A 12,472-nucleotide genomic window follows, 5' to 3' on the forward strand; every position below is an offset into this window, starting at 1 on the left:
GAGATGATTTGGAAGAACCTTTCAAGTAGTTCTTCATTCTGAGTGTAGTAATCCTCCTTCTAGTTTGTTCCTTCGCCGGTCCTAGATCATGAAGTTCCTTGAATAATTTTTGTTTAGATCCGGAAGAACCAAGCTCCTTAATAGAACTCTTTTTATTCTTCAATAAGATAGTTTTTTTATTAAATTTTAAACTGAATGTTGAAGAAGGAGAAATGATTTCATAAAAACCATCTTTAGTCCCATTATTAAAACCATCTATATCAAAATTCCTTGCTGTCTTTGTTGGAGTCAATATCGAGATCTGCTCCTCTTGAAATTCTAACTCAGACATGCCTACTTCTGAATTCTCGCCAACAGCCGATTTCGATATAGCAATTTGTTCAGGTAACACCTTAGTTACCGAAGTCTTAGCTCCCTTATCTGCCTCCAGATTATGTGGGATTTCAAAAATTGAAATTTCAACTTCCGAAATTCCAGCCTTTATTTGTTGTTCCGCGGGATTAGCATCCGGCTCAGTTATCAAAATTGAATTATTGTTAACAACTTCATCTCCTACCTTGATTTCAGCATTTTTTAATTGAATTATATAAATTATATTTTTATAATAATAAATTAATAACTCCAATAAAAAATCAAGAATATTTTAAAAATAAATAAACTATTCACAGAAAAAAAAAAGGCCACGCCGCTACTAAAGATCCGTATTTTCTTGACGAAAAAAAAAAATTAACTCAAACCTAGTTCTCGGATATATACCAATAAGACCCGAAATTACGAAAAGAGCCACTATTAATTTAATATATTTGCCAGTTATTTCTGGATGGATGGATGGATTCTCCATCTTCGAATCGTAGGCTTGATTTGGTGGTTCTGTATGAGATATTTTGATTTGGATGAGGCGGATTTTTTTTTTCATTTTTGTGATGAAGCTCGACGCCATCCATCTCCTATCTGCCTCCACCACCCATTGTTCTGGTTAGTATTTTGGTGATATTCACTTCGTCATTTTTGTTTTTTTCTTTGATTGATGATTACTCTTTTGTCGTTATGAACAGATATTTAAACAAATCATTAAGATCGCTGTTTTCTGTGTTTCAACTTTCCTGTGAAAATATTGGAATTTATGCAAAAACTTGGGTTTGCAAAATCATTTGCATCCCGTTCAGATTTGAGCTTCCGTCGGAATTAGGGAGATTCTCCTCTATGGCCAGCAAAACAGAGCAGGGGAACGAGAATTGGCTATCTGCTGTGATGCCGCTTATGAAGCTTTTAACACTTACTGTCATTGGCCTCATACTTGCTCACCCCAAAACCCAACTTGTTCCCCGTGCTACTTTCAAGCTTCTAAGCAAGCTTGTCTTCGCTCTCTTCCTCCCATGTCTCATATTTGTGCAGCTCGGCGAATCCATCACCCTGGAAGAGGCTCTTCGGTGGTGGTTTGTGCCGGTTAATGTGCTCATTAGTACGATGATTGGCTGTGTTCTTGGATATGTCGTGGCAATCATTTTCCGCCCTCCACCTCAGTTCTTTAGGTTGACGGTGATCATGACTGGTTTTGGCAACACGGGAAATCTCCCGATTGCTATTATTGGATCAGTATGCGACAGCCCAAATCATCCCTTTGGCCCTAATTGTAGTCGGACGGGCATTGCCTATGTCTCTTTCGCCCAGTGGGTTGCAGTAATTCTTGTGTATACCTTGGTATACCATATGATGGAGCCCCCAATGGTATATTGTGAAATCGTGGACGAGGAAAATGAGATTGCGGAAGAGCGTGCTATTAGTAATATCAGCAGGCCTCTGCTCCAAGAAGCTGAGTGGCCTGGTATGCAGGAAAAGGAAATAGTGCATTCAAAGACTCCTTTTATTGCAAGGGTCTTTGCTAGCATCTCAGGGTCATCACAAAATACCTTCCCTGATATTCATCTAAACGAAGAGGGAGGTGTACGTGCGCCCAGCAGTCCAAGGTCTATAAGCTGCTTGGCAGAACCGAGGGTTGTTCGGAGGATGAGAATTGTTGCAGAAGAGACTCCTATCCGGCATATTCTTCAGCCCCCAACAATTGCATCTCTGCTGGCAATTATTGTTGGGATGGTTCCTGCATTCAGGGATTTTGCATTTGGGAGTGATGCTCCACTATCATTTTTTACTGACAGTTTGCAGATCTTGGCTGGGGCAGTTGTTCCTTCGGTGATGCTAGTTCTTGGAGGCATACTTGCAGAAGGACCAAATGATTCTTCTCTTGGCATCAGAACTACAGTTGGTATCATTATTGCAAGGCTTTTGATTTTGCCATTTATTGGAATAGGGGTAGTGGCTTTGGCGGATAAGTTACATCTTTTGCTAGAAGAAGGTCAGATGTACAGATTTGTTCTTCTGCTGCAGTATACAATGCCAAGTGCTATCTTGTTGGGAGCAATCGCAAGCTTGAGGGGTTATGCTGTAAAGGAAGCTTCAGCTCTGTTATTCTGGCAGCATATCCTGGCTATGTTATCACTCTCTATTTATATTGTGATCTACTTCAACTTGCTTTCGTATGTATGAGGTTGGAATCTTTCATACTTTTATTGTATGAAAATTCATGTGGAGATTATGTTGTCTTATAACATAGCGTATTTACTAATTTGTGAAATGACGTTGTGTTGAATGAGAACTGTCAGTGATCTTTAACACTGCTATCCAAATAGCCGTGTGCAATGATGTACGTATGTAGTCCTTGTTATTGAAAATCAAGTAGTTGTTGGTTCATCTATGTACATTGATGCATGCTATCCAAATAGAACTTTTAAATTTTGATATCCTATTTTGTTTGCATGGTGTTTGTCCATTTTGTTTCAACTCATGCTGAGGCTTTTTAGAGAGTTCTATATTACTTTGACTTGCTAAACTATTTTCAAAGTTACTAATTATGGAAAAAGAGAATAATAAAAAAGAGTGAAGAGAGCATGGAGAAAAGGAAGAGCCAATGGAATAATAAATTTAAGAGAGAAGAAATGTCTTCATCTTTGATACGTCATCACAAAATTATCTTGATTGGGCACGAATCTCGAGGCAAAATCAGTTCGGAAACTTCAAAAATTAATTTTGGGAGCATATGAACTCCGATTTCAGCGAGCTTATAGTCAAACTTCCTGGACGCAACAATCTTATTACACTTGAAGCATTTAGACTCTAGTTAATTTCTCTACTCACTACCCTTATAATCAAATACGGTTGATAGCCAAAACTTGTTTCTTTAGTATAGATTTTAGAAAACACAAATCATGAACTTTGATGCTTTTCGTTACTTTTGTTTTCAAAAACCACCTTCCTTCTATGATAAAATTGGAAAAAGGAAGAGAAGAGTGGCTATTTGTCAAGCCTGTAAATGTAGATATGGTAAGAGCAGTTATTCATAGGTTCTCATGAAGGTGTCACAGAGAAGTGGCCATGTGTTAGGCATTATGAGGCTAGCAAGTCATAATTTTACCATAAATGAGAAATACCAATATGCTATTTGCATAAAAGTTGTTGGGTGCAAAAAAGATCTTGTTAATATTGATCGATTATTACCTACTTTTGGATCCTACTTGCTTTCTTGGGAGAGCAGAGTAGTGGTTCTAAGATCATCTAAATACCATTTGATTAATGGAGCCTCAGGTAAGCACATGAACCTGATCCAAAAATTTATGACGTGTCTTGAAGAAATTGTATATTCTTTCTTCATAGTATTCCAGTTCACAAGTGTGTGAGTTGTAACAAATAGTTGTTTTGTGTGTATATGTGTTTATATACATAGGTGTCACAACCCATATGGGCCCTACTCCAATGATTGACACAGATCATAACAAAGTGGAGCCCGTAAATCACTTAATTTACTACATCACATTTCAAAAGCTATGATTTAAACACAAAACAATTCCTATGATTTAAACACAAAACAATTTTAAAAGAGATCATAACTTAAAGCATCAGTCATAAGCAAAAGCTATTCAAGATTTCATTTTCCAAATTTTCATCTATTGAACAACAATGGAAAAACAAAACATAAAACTATTAATAGACTACAAACCTCAATCCAAACCTGACATTGATAAAAGTAAATATGAAACATAAATTGAACCTAACACTATTCTGGCTCAACATTATCCTTCCACTTTTTTGTAAGAATAGTCAAAATGCAAATCTGATGAGATATGATGTCTGTAAAAAAAAATCTACAACTCTAATATAGCAATCAAGTGTAAGAAGTAACTTATAAACGTCAGTATCAACTGGCAAATCAAATTATGCATGTAAGAAGAGCATGTAAGCAATTCAAGTTTACAATAATTGTAATAGGGAATATACAGGGTATGTATCACCTACAGTGCAATATGTAAGAAGTTTGTTCGCCTCAATTATGCATTCAATTATATGTCATATAATATCAATAGCATTACTTAAAACCAATTGCATTTGCATACATCAGTAAATCATACAATCCAAATGTTTAATCATAGCTATAAAGTTTTGTTCATTTCATATCCTTTCTTTTTCAGTCTAAAAAAATATCATGTTTAAATGTTTAGGTTTAGATCTACACCGCATTGGCTTCTAAGGTCGTACTACCTCTATAGCCCGTATGCTCCATAACCTGTAGCTTACTTTACTTGATCATTGTCGTTTTCTTTCTTCTTACAACAACCTACTATATGTTACATGTATATATAAATATGTGGACATATGATCTGGCTGTAATGTGTATCTGTATAAAAGCAGGTATAGTTGTGTAGCTTGCATGTCATAATTCACAGTGATAGAATTTCAAAGGGAATCATAATAAAATATGATCTGCATGCACCGCAATATTATGCTGAGGTTGATTAAAAAATGTGCAAAATAGAAATCATATTAAATTAATTTAAAATTCATGCATACACACTATTCATAGGACACAATGACCTAAAACGACGGGCTAGGAAATATTAGAAATGACCTTTCTTTATTAGTTTTAAATGAGAATGTGACTCTTAACAAGATATAATAGAGCAAAAGAATTTACGTAGCCGACCCCATATAGTGGGATAAATACTTGTTGTTGTTGTTGTTATTGTTGTTGTTTTTGTTGTAGACATACTATTAATAATTTTACTCCTCTACTGTATTAACAAAATTACATATATTACCTTTGCAATGAGCTGTCCCCCCAATCCGGACACCTCGCAATCTCTGCATGTGTAAGCCACCTACACCAAGCCAGAACGCTTAATTTGACAAGTTCATACAAATGTCTACCCAAATCTTAGAATTACTGACAATTTTCTCTTTGTTGACCTCTAACTGCCGGCAAACCAGCGACCCCCACAACACAACCCACAATCCCACGATCGTGTAACCACCCACACGCATAACACAAAAATAGAAATCCTCCCAATCTGCACTCTCGCACACACAGAAACAGAAGAGAGAAAAAGTATTTTTGGAAGCTTACCTCAGGCGAATGAACCCCTACTCCAGCCATAAAACCCCGACCTCTTTGAATCTGCACTAACCGCTGCCTCCACCTCTTGCTCCAGTACAACCAGTCGTCTTCTCTAAGCCCGAAGCTAGCCCGAACGACGCTTGCCTTTGTCTCCCACCTAGCCGCCGCTTCCGACCTCCCTGCCAGCCTTCTCCTCCGACCCAAGCTTGAAGTCCATCTGCCCTAACCAAACTAGGCCGATCAACTCGCCGGATCCGCCGCCTCTGGCCGCCGATGCCTGTCTTTATATATATTAAAAAAATAAAAGAAAATGAAATTAAAAAAATAAAAGAAAGGGAAGGAGAGATGGAGAGAAATGTGGGCATTTTCAAACAGGTATTGCGGCATCTAAATATTTGAAGGAATTCTTGGGATTGATACGGTCCCTTGAAGTCCTTAGTCGTCGATCTGATCCAACCGAGGGATCGTGGAACACTAATGGGATTGATTCGCTCTCCCAATCTCATCTCCGTTGATTTGATCTGGCCAAGTCGAGCCAAAAGGATAAATGTCCTCCTCAACCTCCACTCGCGAGGAGGGGGCGCCGAAAGGTTGTCAGATTTTCTGGGGAAATAAAAAATATTTTTTTTTTAAATTAAATTTAAATAAAAAATAGACATGTATTGCAACATATTAAAAACTTAAATGAAGTTCCATGGTTGATACGGTCCCTGAAGTCCTTGGTCGTCGATCTGATTCGGTCGAGGGATCGTAGAACACTAATGGGATTGATTTGCTCTCCCAATCACCTCGCCATTAATTTGATCCGATCGAGTTGAGCCAAAAGGGAAAGTGCCCTCCCCAACCTCCCATCGCGGGGTGGGGGCATCGGAAGGCTGTCGGATTTTTTAAGGGAATAAAAATATTTTTAAAATTAATTCAAATTAAATTAAATTGCTTAAATCAGCAGGTCACACACATTAGAAGACTTGAAGATTTTTTATGGGATCGATTTGCTCTCTCAATACACTCGTCGTTGATTTGATCGGGCCGAGTCAAGCCAAAAGGGCAATTGCCCTCCCCTATCTCCTCTTATAGGGCGGGGACGCCGGGAGGCTACCGAAACATTAAATGACAAAAAAAAAAACCTCTCCAATTAATTTCAAACAAAATATGTTATAATAATAATAATACATTTATATAATTAAATTTTACGTCATTTCAATTAATAAAAAAAGGGGGAATCGTGTACGACTTCATAAATCTAGCATATTTATGATGTTAAAAGTGGTGGAGGAAATGATGTCTAATAAGAAGAATAAAGCTTTCATCGTATTTATCTCAACATGCCTAAGATGTTTAACAACACTTTGGAAAGACTATAGTGATTGAAGTTCACAAATCTACATTATAGTCTTTAATATCAATGAACTATATCTGGGCTAAACTATTTGCAAATGTATATGAAGTATTGGGTGATGAATATAAATCAAATAGACATGAATTTTTTGATATACTAGTTGATATTCTTTTTTAATTTTTTTAAAGGGTGCAACACGAGGACTTCCCAGGAGGTCACCCATCCTAGTACTACTCTCGCCCAAGAATGCTTAACTGCGGAGTTCTGATGGGATCCGGTGCACTAGTACTAGTTGATGTTGGATTAAGTGATCCTACTTTTAACCATTGTTTCAAAAATGATAGATTGCTTGTTGGATCCATTTTGATATAAACATGAAAACACAATGGATGAAAGGCATTTGTTTACTATTTATTTTGTTGAGATTCTTACAGAGTTAACCAAAACACTACAAGTGTTCAATCAAACAAGTTTGCAAGAGACTTTTTATAGCTCTCCTTGTGTTTTCTCTACAGCTTGTACAACAAGACTAGACTATAAACCTTGGGAAAGATTAATGTCCCACCTTGAGACTTGATTATACATGCTTTTATCTATTGTTTTCCCTAACAATTATTGCAATTGTGAAAGGAACAACCCTTATCCTTAAAGAAATTATGAATATACAAGAGATGGACTAATTTCTTCCCTTTAGTTATTGAAAGTTTATACAACACTTTTAACTCCACTTTCATCAGTTGTCAATGCTACAAACATTGTTAGTTCAAAAGAAAGACTCTTGTGTTAATTTAGAAAGTTAAAAGCTATGCGACGATGATTAGAGGCTTGATGATTACTTGCTGATTTAGGTTATATATATATATATATATATATATATACACTATGATTTATTTGATTGTGTGCAAATGTACTAATGTCAGTACTTAACTGTGATCAGTTAAAATATTATAGTCCAAGAAAACATCACAAATTCAAATGCCACCGAATCCGCAACACTTATACGAGCGCATATAAGGTTATATCTATATAATAACTCCAATATATATATTAAAGCATACCCTGCATATGCTCCGACAAATGTGTTAAAGTTACAAACAGAAATGTTCAAGAATGCTGTGCGAGGTCAAATGCTCACTAATATTATAATCTATTTGTAAAACAAAAAATGCCCTACATGTGCTCCAACATACATGTTAAAATTACAAACATAAATGTCTGAGAATATTGTGTAGGGTCAAATGCTCACTAATATAACATTCTATTGTAAAACTAAACATGTCGCGCATGTGATCCGATCGACACAACTGAGTCCCAAATCCAACGGTTCGAGAATATTGCACGGGTCAAATACTCGAGTCTCATCTTCCTCATCGAAAGGACTGAAGTTGATATGACTTGAATTGCAAGATGCCTCACAAATTCCTATGAAAATACAATTGACTTTAACATCACCTTGATGATGGTTGTGTTGATTAAAAATCTCAACTAGAGGGGTCAAATCTCAAATCCAATAAAAGTTTAAATCCTTAAAATGAAATCTATTATTTTAAAAACTTAAAACTAAAATCAATACACCTCCCGCAACTGTTTATGAGCGTGATAAATTTTAAATTAACCTCATCTCACAAAGAGCAAATATTTTTCGGGTTTATCAACTAAATTCATCCTCAAATAGTCTCTTGCCAGCAGAGATGTGACACATGCCTTCTAATTGGATAGTTTTATCAATAAATGACATAATTATATTACGATCACGGCCAAAGCCTGTGTGTTCCCTAACGGCGTCAACCTCCTGACCAATGAATCATAGGGTATATTTGATAGGTATAAAGCCCTCTATCAGGTAAGGTAATCATTCAAATCTATCCCCTAAGACAAACACCAACCTAGGTCTACAAAGTATTCTTGGATGAAGAAACACATGGTTATCGATAAGGTGTCATCTATCGGGTTGGATCTACTACCTCCTCTGACTAAGCATACTAGGGATCATGACAGCCCGGGATGACGGAACCATGGGATCTTGATCAGGGTCATCCCCATCCCCTCCCCCGGGTCATCCCCATCCCCCCCCCACACATTTAAGTTTATGATGATAAATTTTAAATCATAAATTCCAAAATTTAAACCTTAAAATTGTTGCTATTATACGTAGTATTTATAACATATACATGCAACTTCTTTAACAACTAGCCTTAATTGAAAGTTTTCTCTTGTTATCTGGAGGGATAATTAACTATAGGGGCTTGTGCCTATAGGAAACCATAACTCATTTCAAAATGTCCTCACAAATGAGGGTGAAATCTCTAAGTAGTGTCTTATCTAAAACCCAATCAACCTTTTAAAAATTTACATGTAACTTAAATACATTAAAACTCTTTACCTTCATAAACAATAAAAAGAAAAGAAACCTGGCTCAGAGAAGTCGGGGCAGACACGGGGAATTTACCCACATATTTTTGGCAACTTCGCTAGGGATTAGTTTCTCTTTCCATCTTTAGTTATTTATATATAAACTATAACAATAACAAAATTATTAAAATCCTTATAAGTTCCTTAATGTTAGCGTTTAAAAATATGCAATCAAATATAATTTCCTGCGTGTATTTTTATTTTATTTAGTCTATGCACTTTGAAAGTATGGGGTGATGTATCAACTTTTGATTATTAACCATTATCTTTCATTTATACAGAATGAAACTACATAATGCTCCCTTTACCGTTCAATTGGGATGTGGCTTTAACATCCAGTTAGCTAATGTTATCCTCAACACTGAAGTCTCTGAAGCTACAATCTGATTTGGTAGTTTAGAGTTCTTTGCAGCTACTACAATGGCTACTGCGGTACTTATTCATGGCATAACTATTCAAGGCAATTCTATAAGGCCTAATTCTGATGAAAATTATGCACGACATGCCTATTCCGTGTAACAAACACGAGCTGCTAGAAATGGTACTGCTAAAGCATTTTAATAAAATAGGATATCAATATTTGAAAGGCTATCACTGCCTAAGGCCCCAGCCACCAAGAGGATCCTAGCTGGAGGAAGAATACCTATGGTATCTACCAGGGCTACCACTCTGCCAACTAGGTTATCTACACCTGAGAAGAATGATACTGAAGCCTTCTCATCTTGAGGAAGGCACATAAGAAGCAAAGGAGAAAGATGAATGCAAAGCTACGAGCTCAACAACCACTACCAGTGCATCAGTCAACACTCTTAGCCTTGAAATTAGAGTTTAATGTTCCCACCAATAATGGATACGTAAATCTAAAATGGTTTAAAAGAAATAGCTTTACTAATGAGCTAAAATAATCTTTCTGGGAACAACAACAACAAACTCATATTTCGTAGAAGGAGAAGTATGAAACGCTGTCCGCCAGGGTACACAGAGTTTTGAAAGTTGTGAAAGAAAATAGCTTGATGAAGAAGAAATATAGAAGGCCATTTACAAACAAGACCACAATAATCCCACCAAAAGCATTACCATATGTCCCAGTAACTCAAGAAAAATCAAGATCATCTTCATGCGGTGAACATTAGAGCTTGAAACCTGAACTTCATATTTAGGAATCTACTGACAAAAGATCCCGATGGAAGGGTAAAGAAATTAGGAGGCTGAGACCTGTTGAAAGGCGATTTCTATAAAAGAAAGTCAGTATATGCGTGAAATCTAGTGCAGCCTCCTAGAGATCCACCTTTAATAAAAATCATCAACAATGATACCTAAGGAAAATATTCTTATTACTAACATTTGCAATCGTCAACACCTTGAAGAATCTTCCAAGGAATCCTATTGCAAGTCAACTCCATCTCCACAGAAGAAGGTCAATTTTGATCATACTCCTCCAATCAAAGAACTTTTTATGCTACATGTAGAGCCAAAAATATATTGGGAGCATCTCTCTAAGATTTGAGTACAAGAAAATGGTGAAGATGAAGATACTATGAAGGTTGAGGTAGTGTAAATGGTGGGGCATGGTGGTGAGCCACCTCAAACACGTGGGTATCAACGACTCAACAAAGCGGGGCGCATTTCTTCCAAAACAACAATCTCTCAAGAAGATCAAGTTCAGGATGAGTACGTAGAAGAAGAAGTCTCCGCAGGAGATGGACAGAATGATGATAAAAAAGAAGAAGTGCTTGATGAGACATTAGTACAAGCACAAAGGTGTATAAAACTCCAGATGAAGGAGAAATATAAGGAGACATCGGAACTAAATAGCAAGATGTCAGAAATAATGGTGCAGATGATTGCAATGATGCATTTAATACAAAAGAACATCATTATTACTCCTGCACTTGCTCAGCCAATTGATCAACAGACAACAAATCAGCCAATTTACAATCAAATATCGAGTAGTATTCCTATGAATCTACCAACCAACCAAATACTCTAAGTGTCTGGAATACAAACCATACTTGAAGATTGAAATATGGCAGACTGATTTGCTCATTTACAAACTCATCAAAATATTACAAGTACATTTGACCTGGTGATGACACCACAGCTAGAATCAATCATCATTGAAAAGATTAAACTTATCATTGCCTCAGAGCAAGAAGAGAAATTGTAAGCAAGGGTCACCCATATCCGACCGAGTACGATCAAGTTCCATACCGTAAAGGCTACTTAGTGCCTAAGTTCAACACTTTTAATGGCACCAGCAATCCTAAACAACACTTGTCTCAGTTTAAAGCAACTTATAAAAATATTGCAGGCATTAATGCTCTACTCTTCCACTAATTCATTATTAATTTGATTGCACCTGCTTTTGAATGGTACACTAAACTTCTTATTGATTTTATCAAGACATTTGCATAATAGAAAAATATGTTCATGAAAAGATTTGCTAGTGCTACCGAGAAGACTACAAATGCTGACCTTGCCTTTGGGAAACAAAAAAAGGGTGAGTCATTAACAAAGTATATCACTCGTTAGTGCAACATGAGTATGAAAAGCGAACAACAGTTGGAAGAGGAGTATGTTGTTCAACTGCTAATGGAAAATATTGATGATAAGATGTTACCATTTTTATGCATGGTCTGTACTAACTCTTATCAAGAGCTACTAGTCAAAGTAACTAAATTTAAAATGTTAAGCATGTCTAAGTCTGAATATCATTTAGATTGACCCCTAAAGATTAAAGTTGTGGGCACTAGAAGAGATAGATATATTTTACATCATCTTGAAGAATTGATAAAGAAAATTAATCTACTCCTAAGGATGATAAATGAATGAATATACAAATCCTAAACCTCAGCCAAAATTTTTATTGGGAGGAAATGACAAGCCTCAAACTTTTTGTAATGGAGAAGAATGTTCAAGGTCAAGAATCGATGTCGTGTCACATCCTTTAAAGAGAATATGAATAGAGAATATTCTTTTAAAAGGGAAAGTGTGGCAAAACTATTCAAAAAAGCCCTTAATGCTGGTCTTGAATTACTTAAGAGTAAAGGACCCGAAGAAGCTAATCATTATTCGATTATTGCCCGTATCACCGAGTTATTAGCCACCCTATTAAAGATTATTATATCTTTAAAGACTAGCTTGAGAAGAAATATAGAGATGGTGAATTCACGCTATCAAATAATGTTTAAGTTTACCCAAGAAAGGAATCTTTAAAGACAAACGTGTCTTCTCATATACCCCCAATTAAGGAAGGAGATAAAATGAAGGGAAAAATG

General features: G+C 36.2%; 1 protein-coding gene, 1 long non-coding RNA gene and 1 pseudogene across 2 annotated transcripts; 1 reads left to right on the forward strand and 2 right to left on the reverse strand.

Annotated features, from left to right (window-relative positions):
• Window positions 1–1,100: 1,100 nt before the first annotated feature.
• LOC110099999 (protein PIN-LIKES 2-like) lies at window positions 1,101–2,801 on the forward strand. The gene has a single exon (XM_028691582.1). The coding sequence runs from the start codon at window positions 1,204–1,206 to the stop codon at window positions 2,542–2,544; it is 1,341 nt and encodes a 446-aa protein (XP_028547415.1). The 5' UTR covers window positions 1,101–1,203; the 3' UTR covers window positions 2,545–2,801.
• Window positions 2,802–3,959: 1,158 nt separating this feature from the next.
• Window positions 3,960–6,172, reverse strand: LOC114578413. The gene is made up of 2 exons (XR_003699446.1): window positions 5,453–6,172; window positions 3,960–5,207 (listed from the first exon to the last, which is right to left on the reverse strand). It is a non-coding gene; the product is annotated as an uncharacterized LOC114578413 (long non-coding RNA).
• A 799-nt stretch (window positions 6,173–6,971) lies between these two features.
• Window positions 6,972–7,085, reverse strand: LOC114578414 (annotated as a pseudogene).
• Between the last annotated feature and the right edge of the window lie 5,387 nt (window positions 7,086–12,472).

Source organism: Dendrobium catenatum, unplaced genomic scaffold, assembly GCF_001605985.2.
Source record: "Dendrobium catenatum unplaced genomic scaffold, ASM160598v2 original_scaffold_17320, whole genome shotgun sequence".
NCBI classification, from domain to species: Eukaryota; Viridiplantae; Streptophyta; class Magnoliopsida; order Asparagales; family Orchidaceae; genus Dendrobium; species Dendrobium catenatum.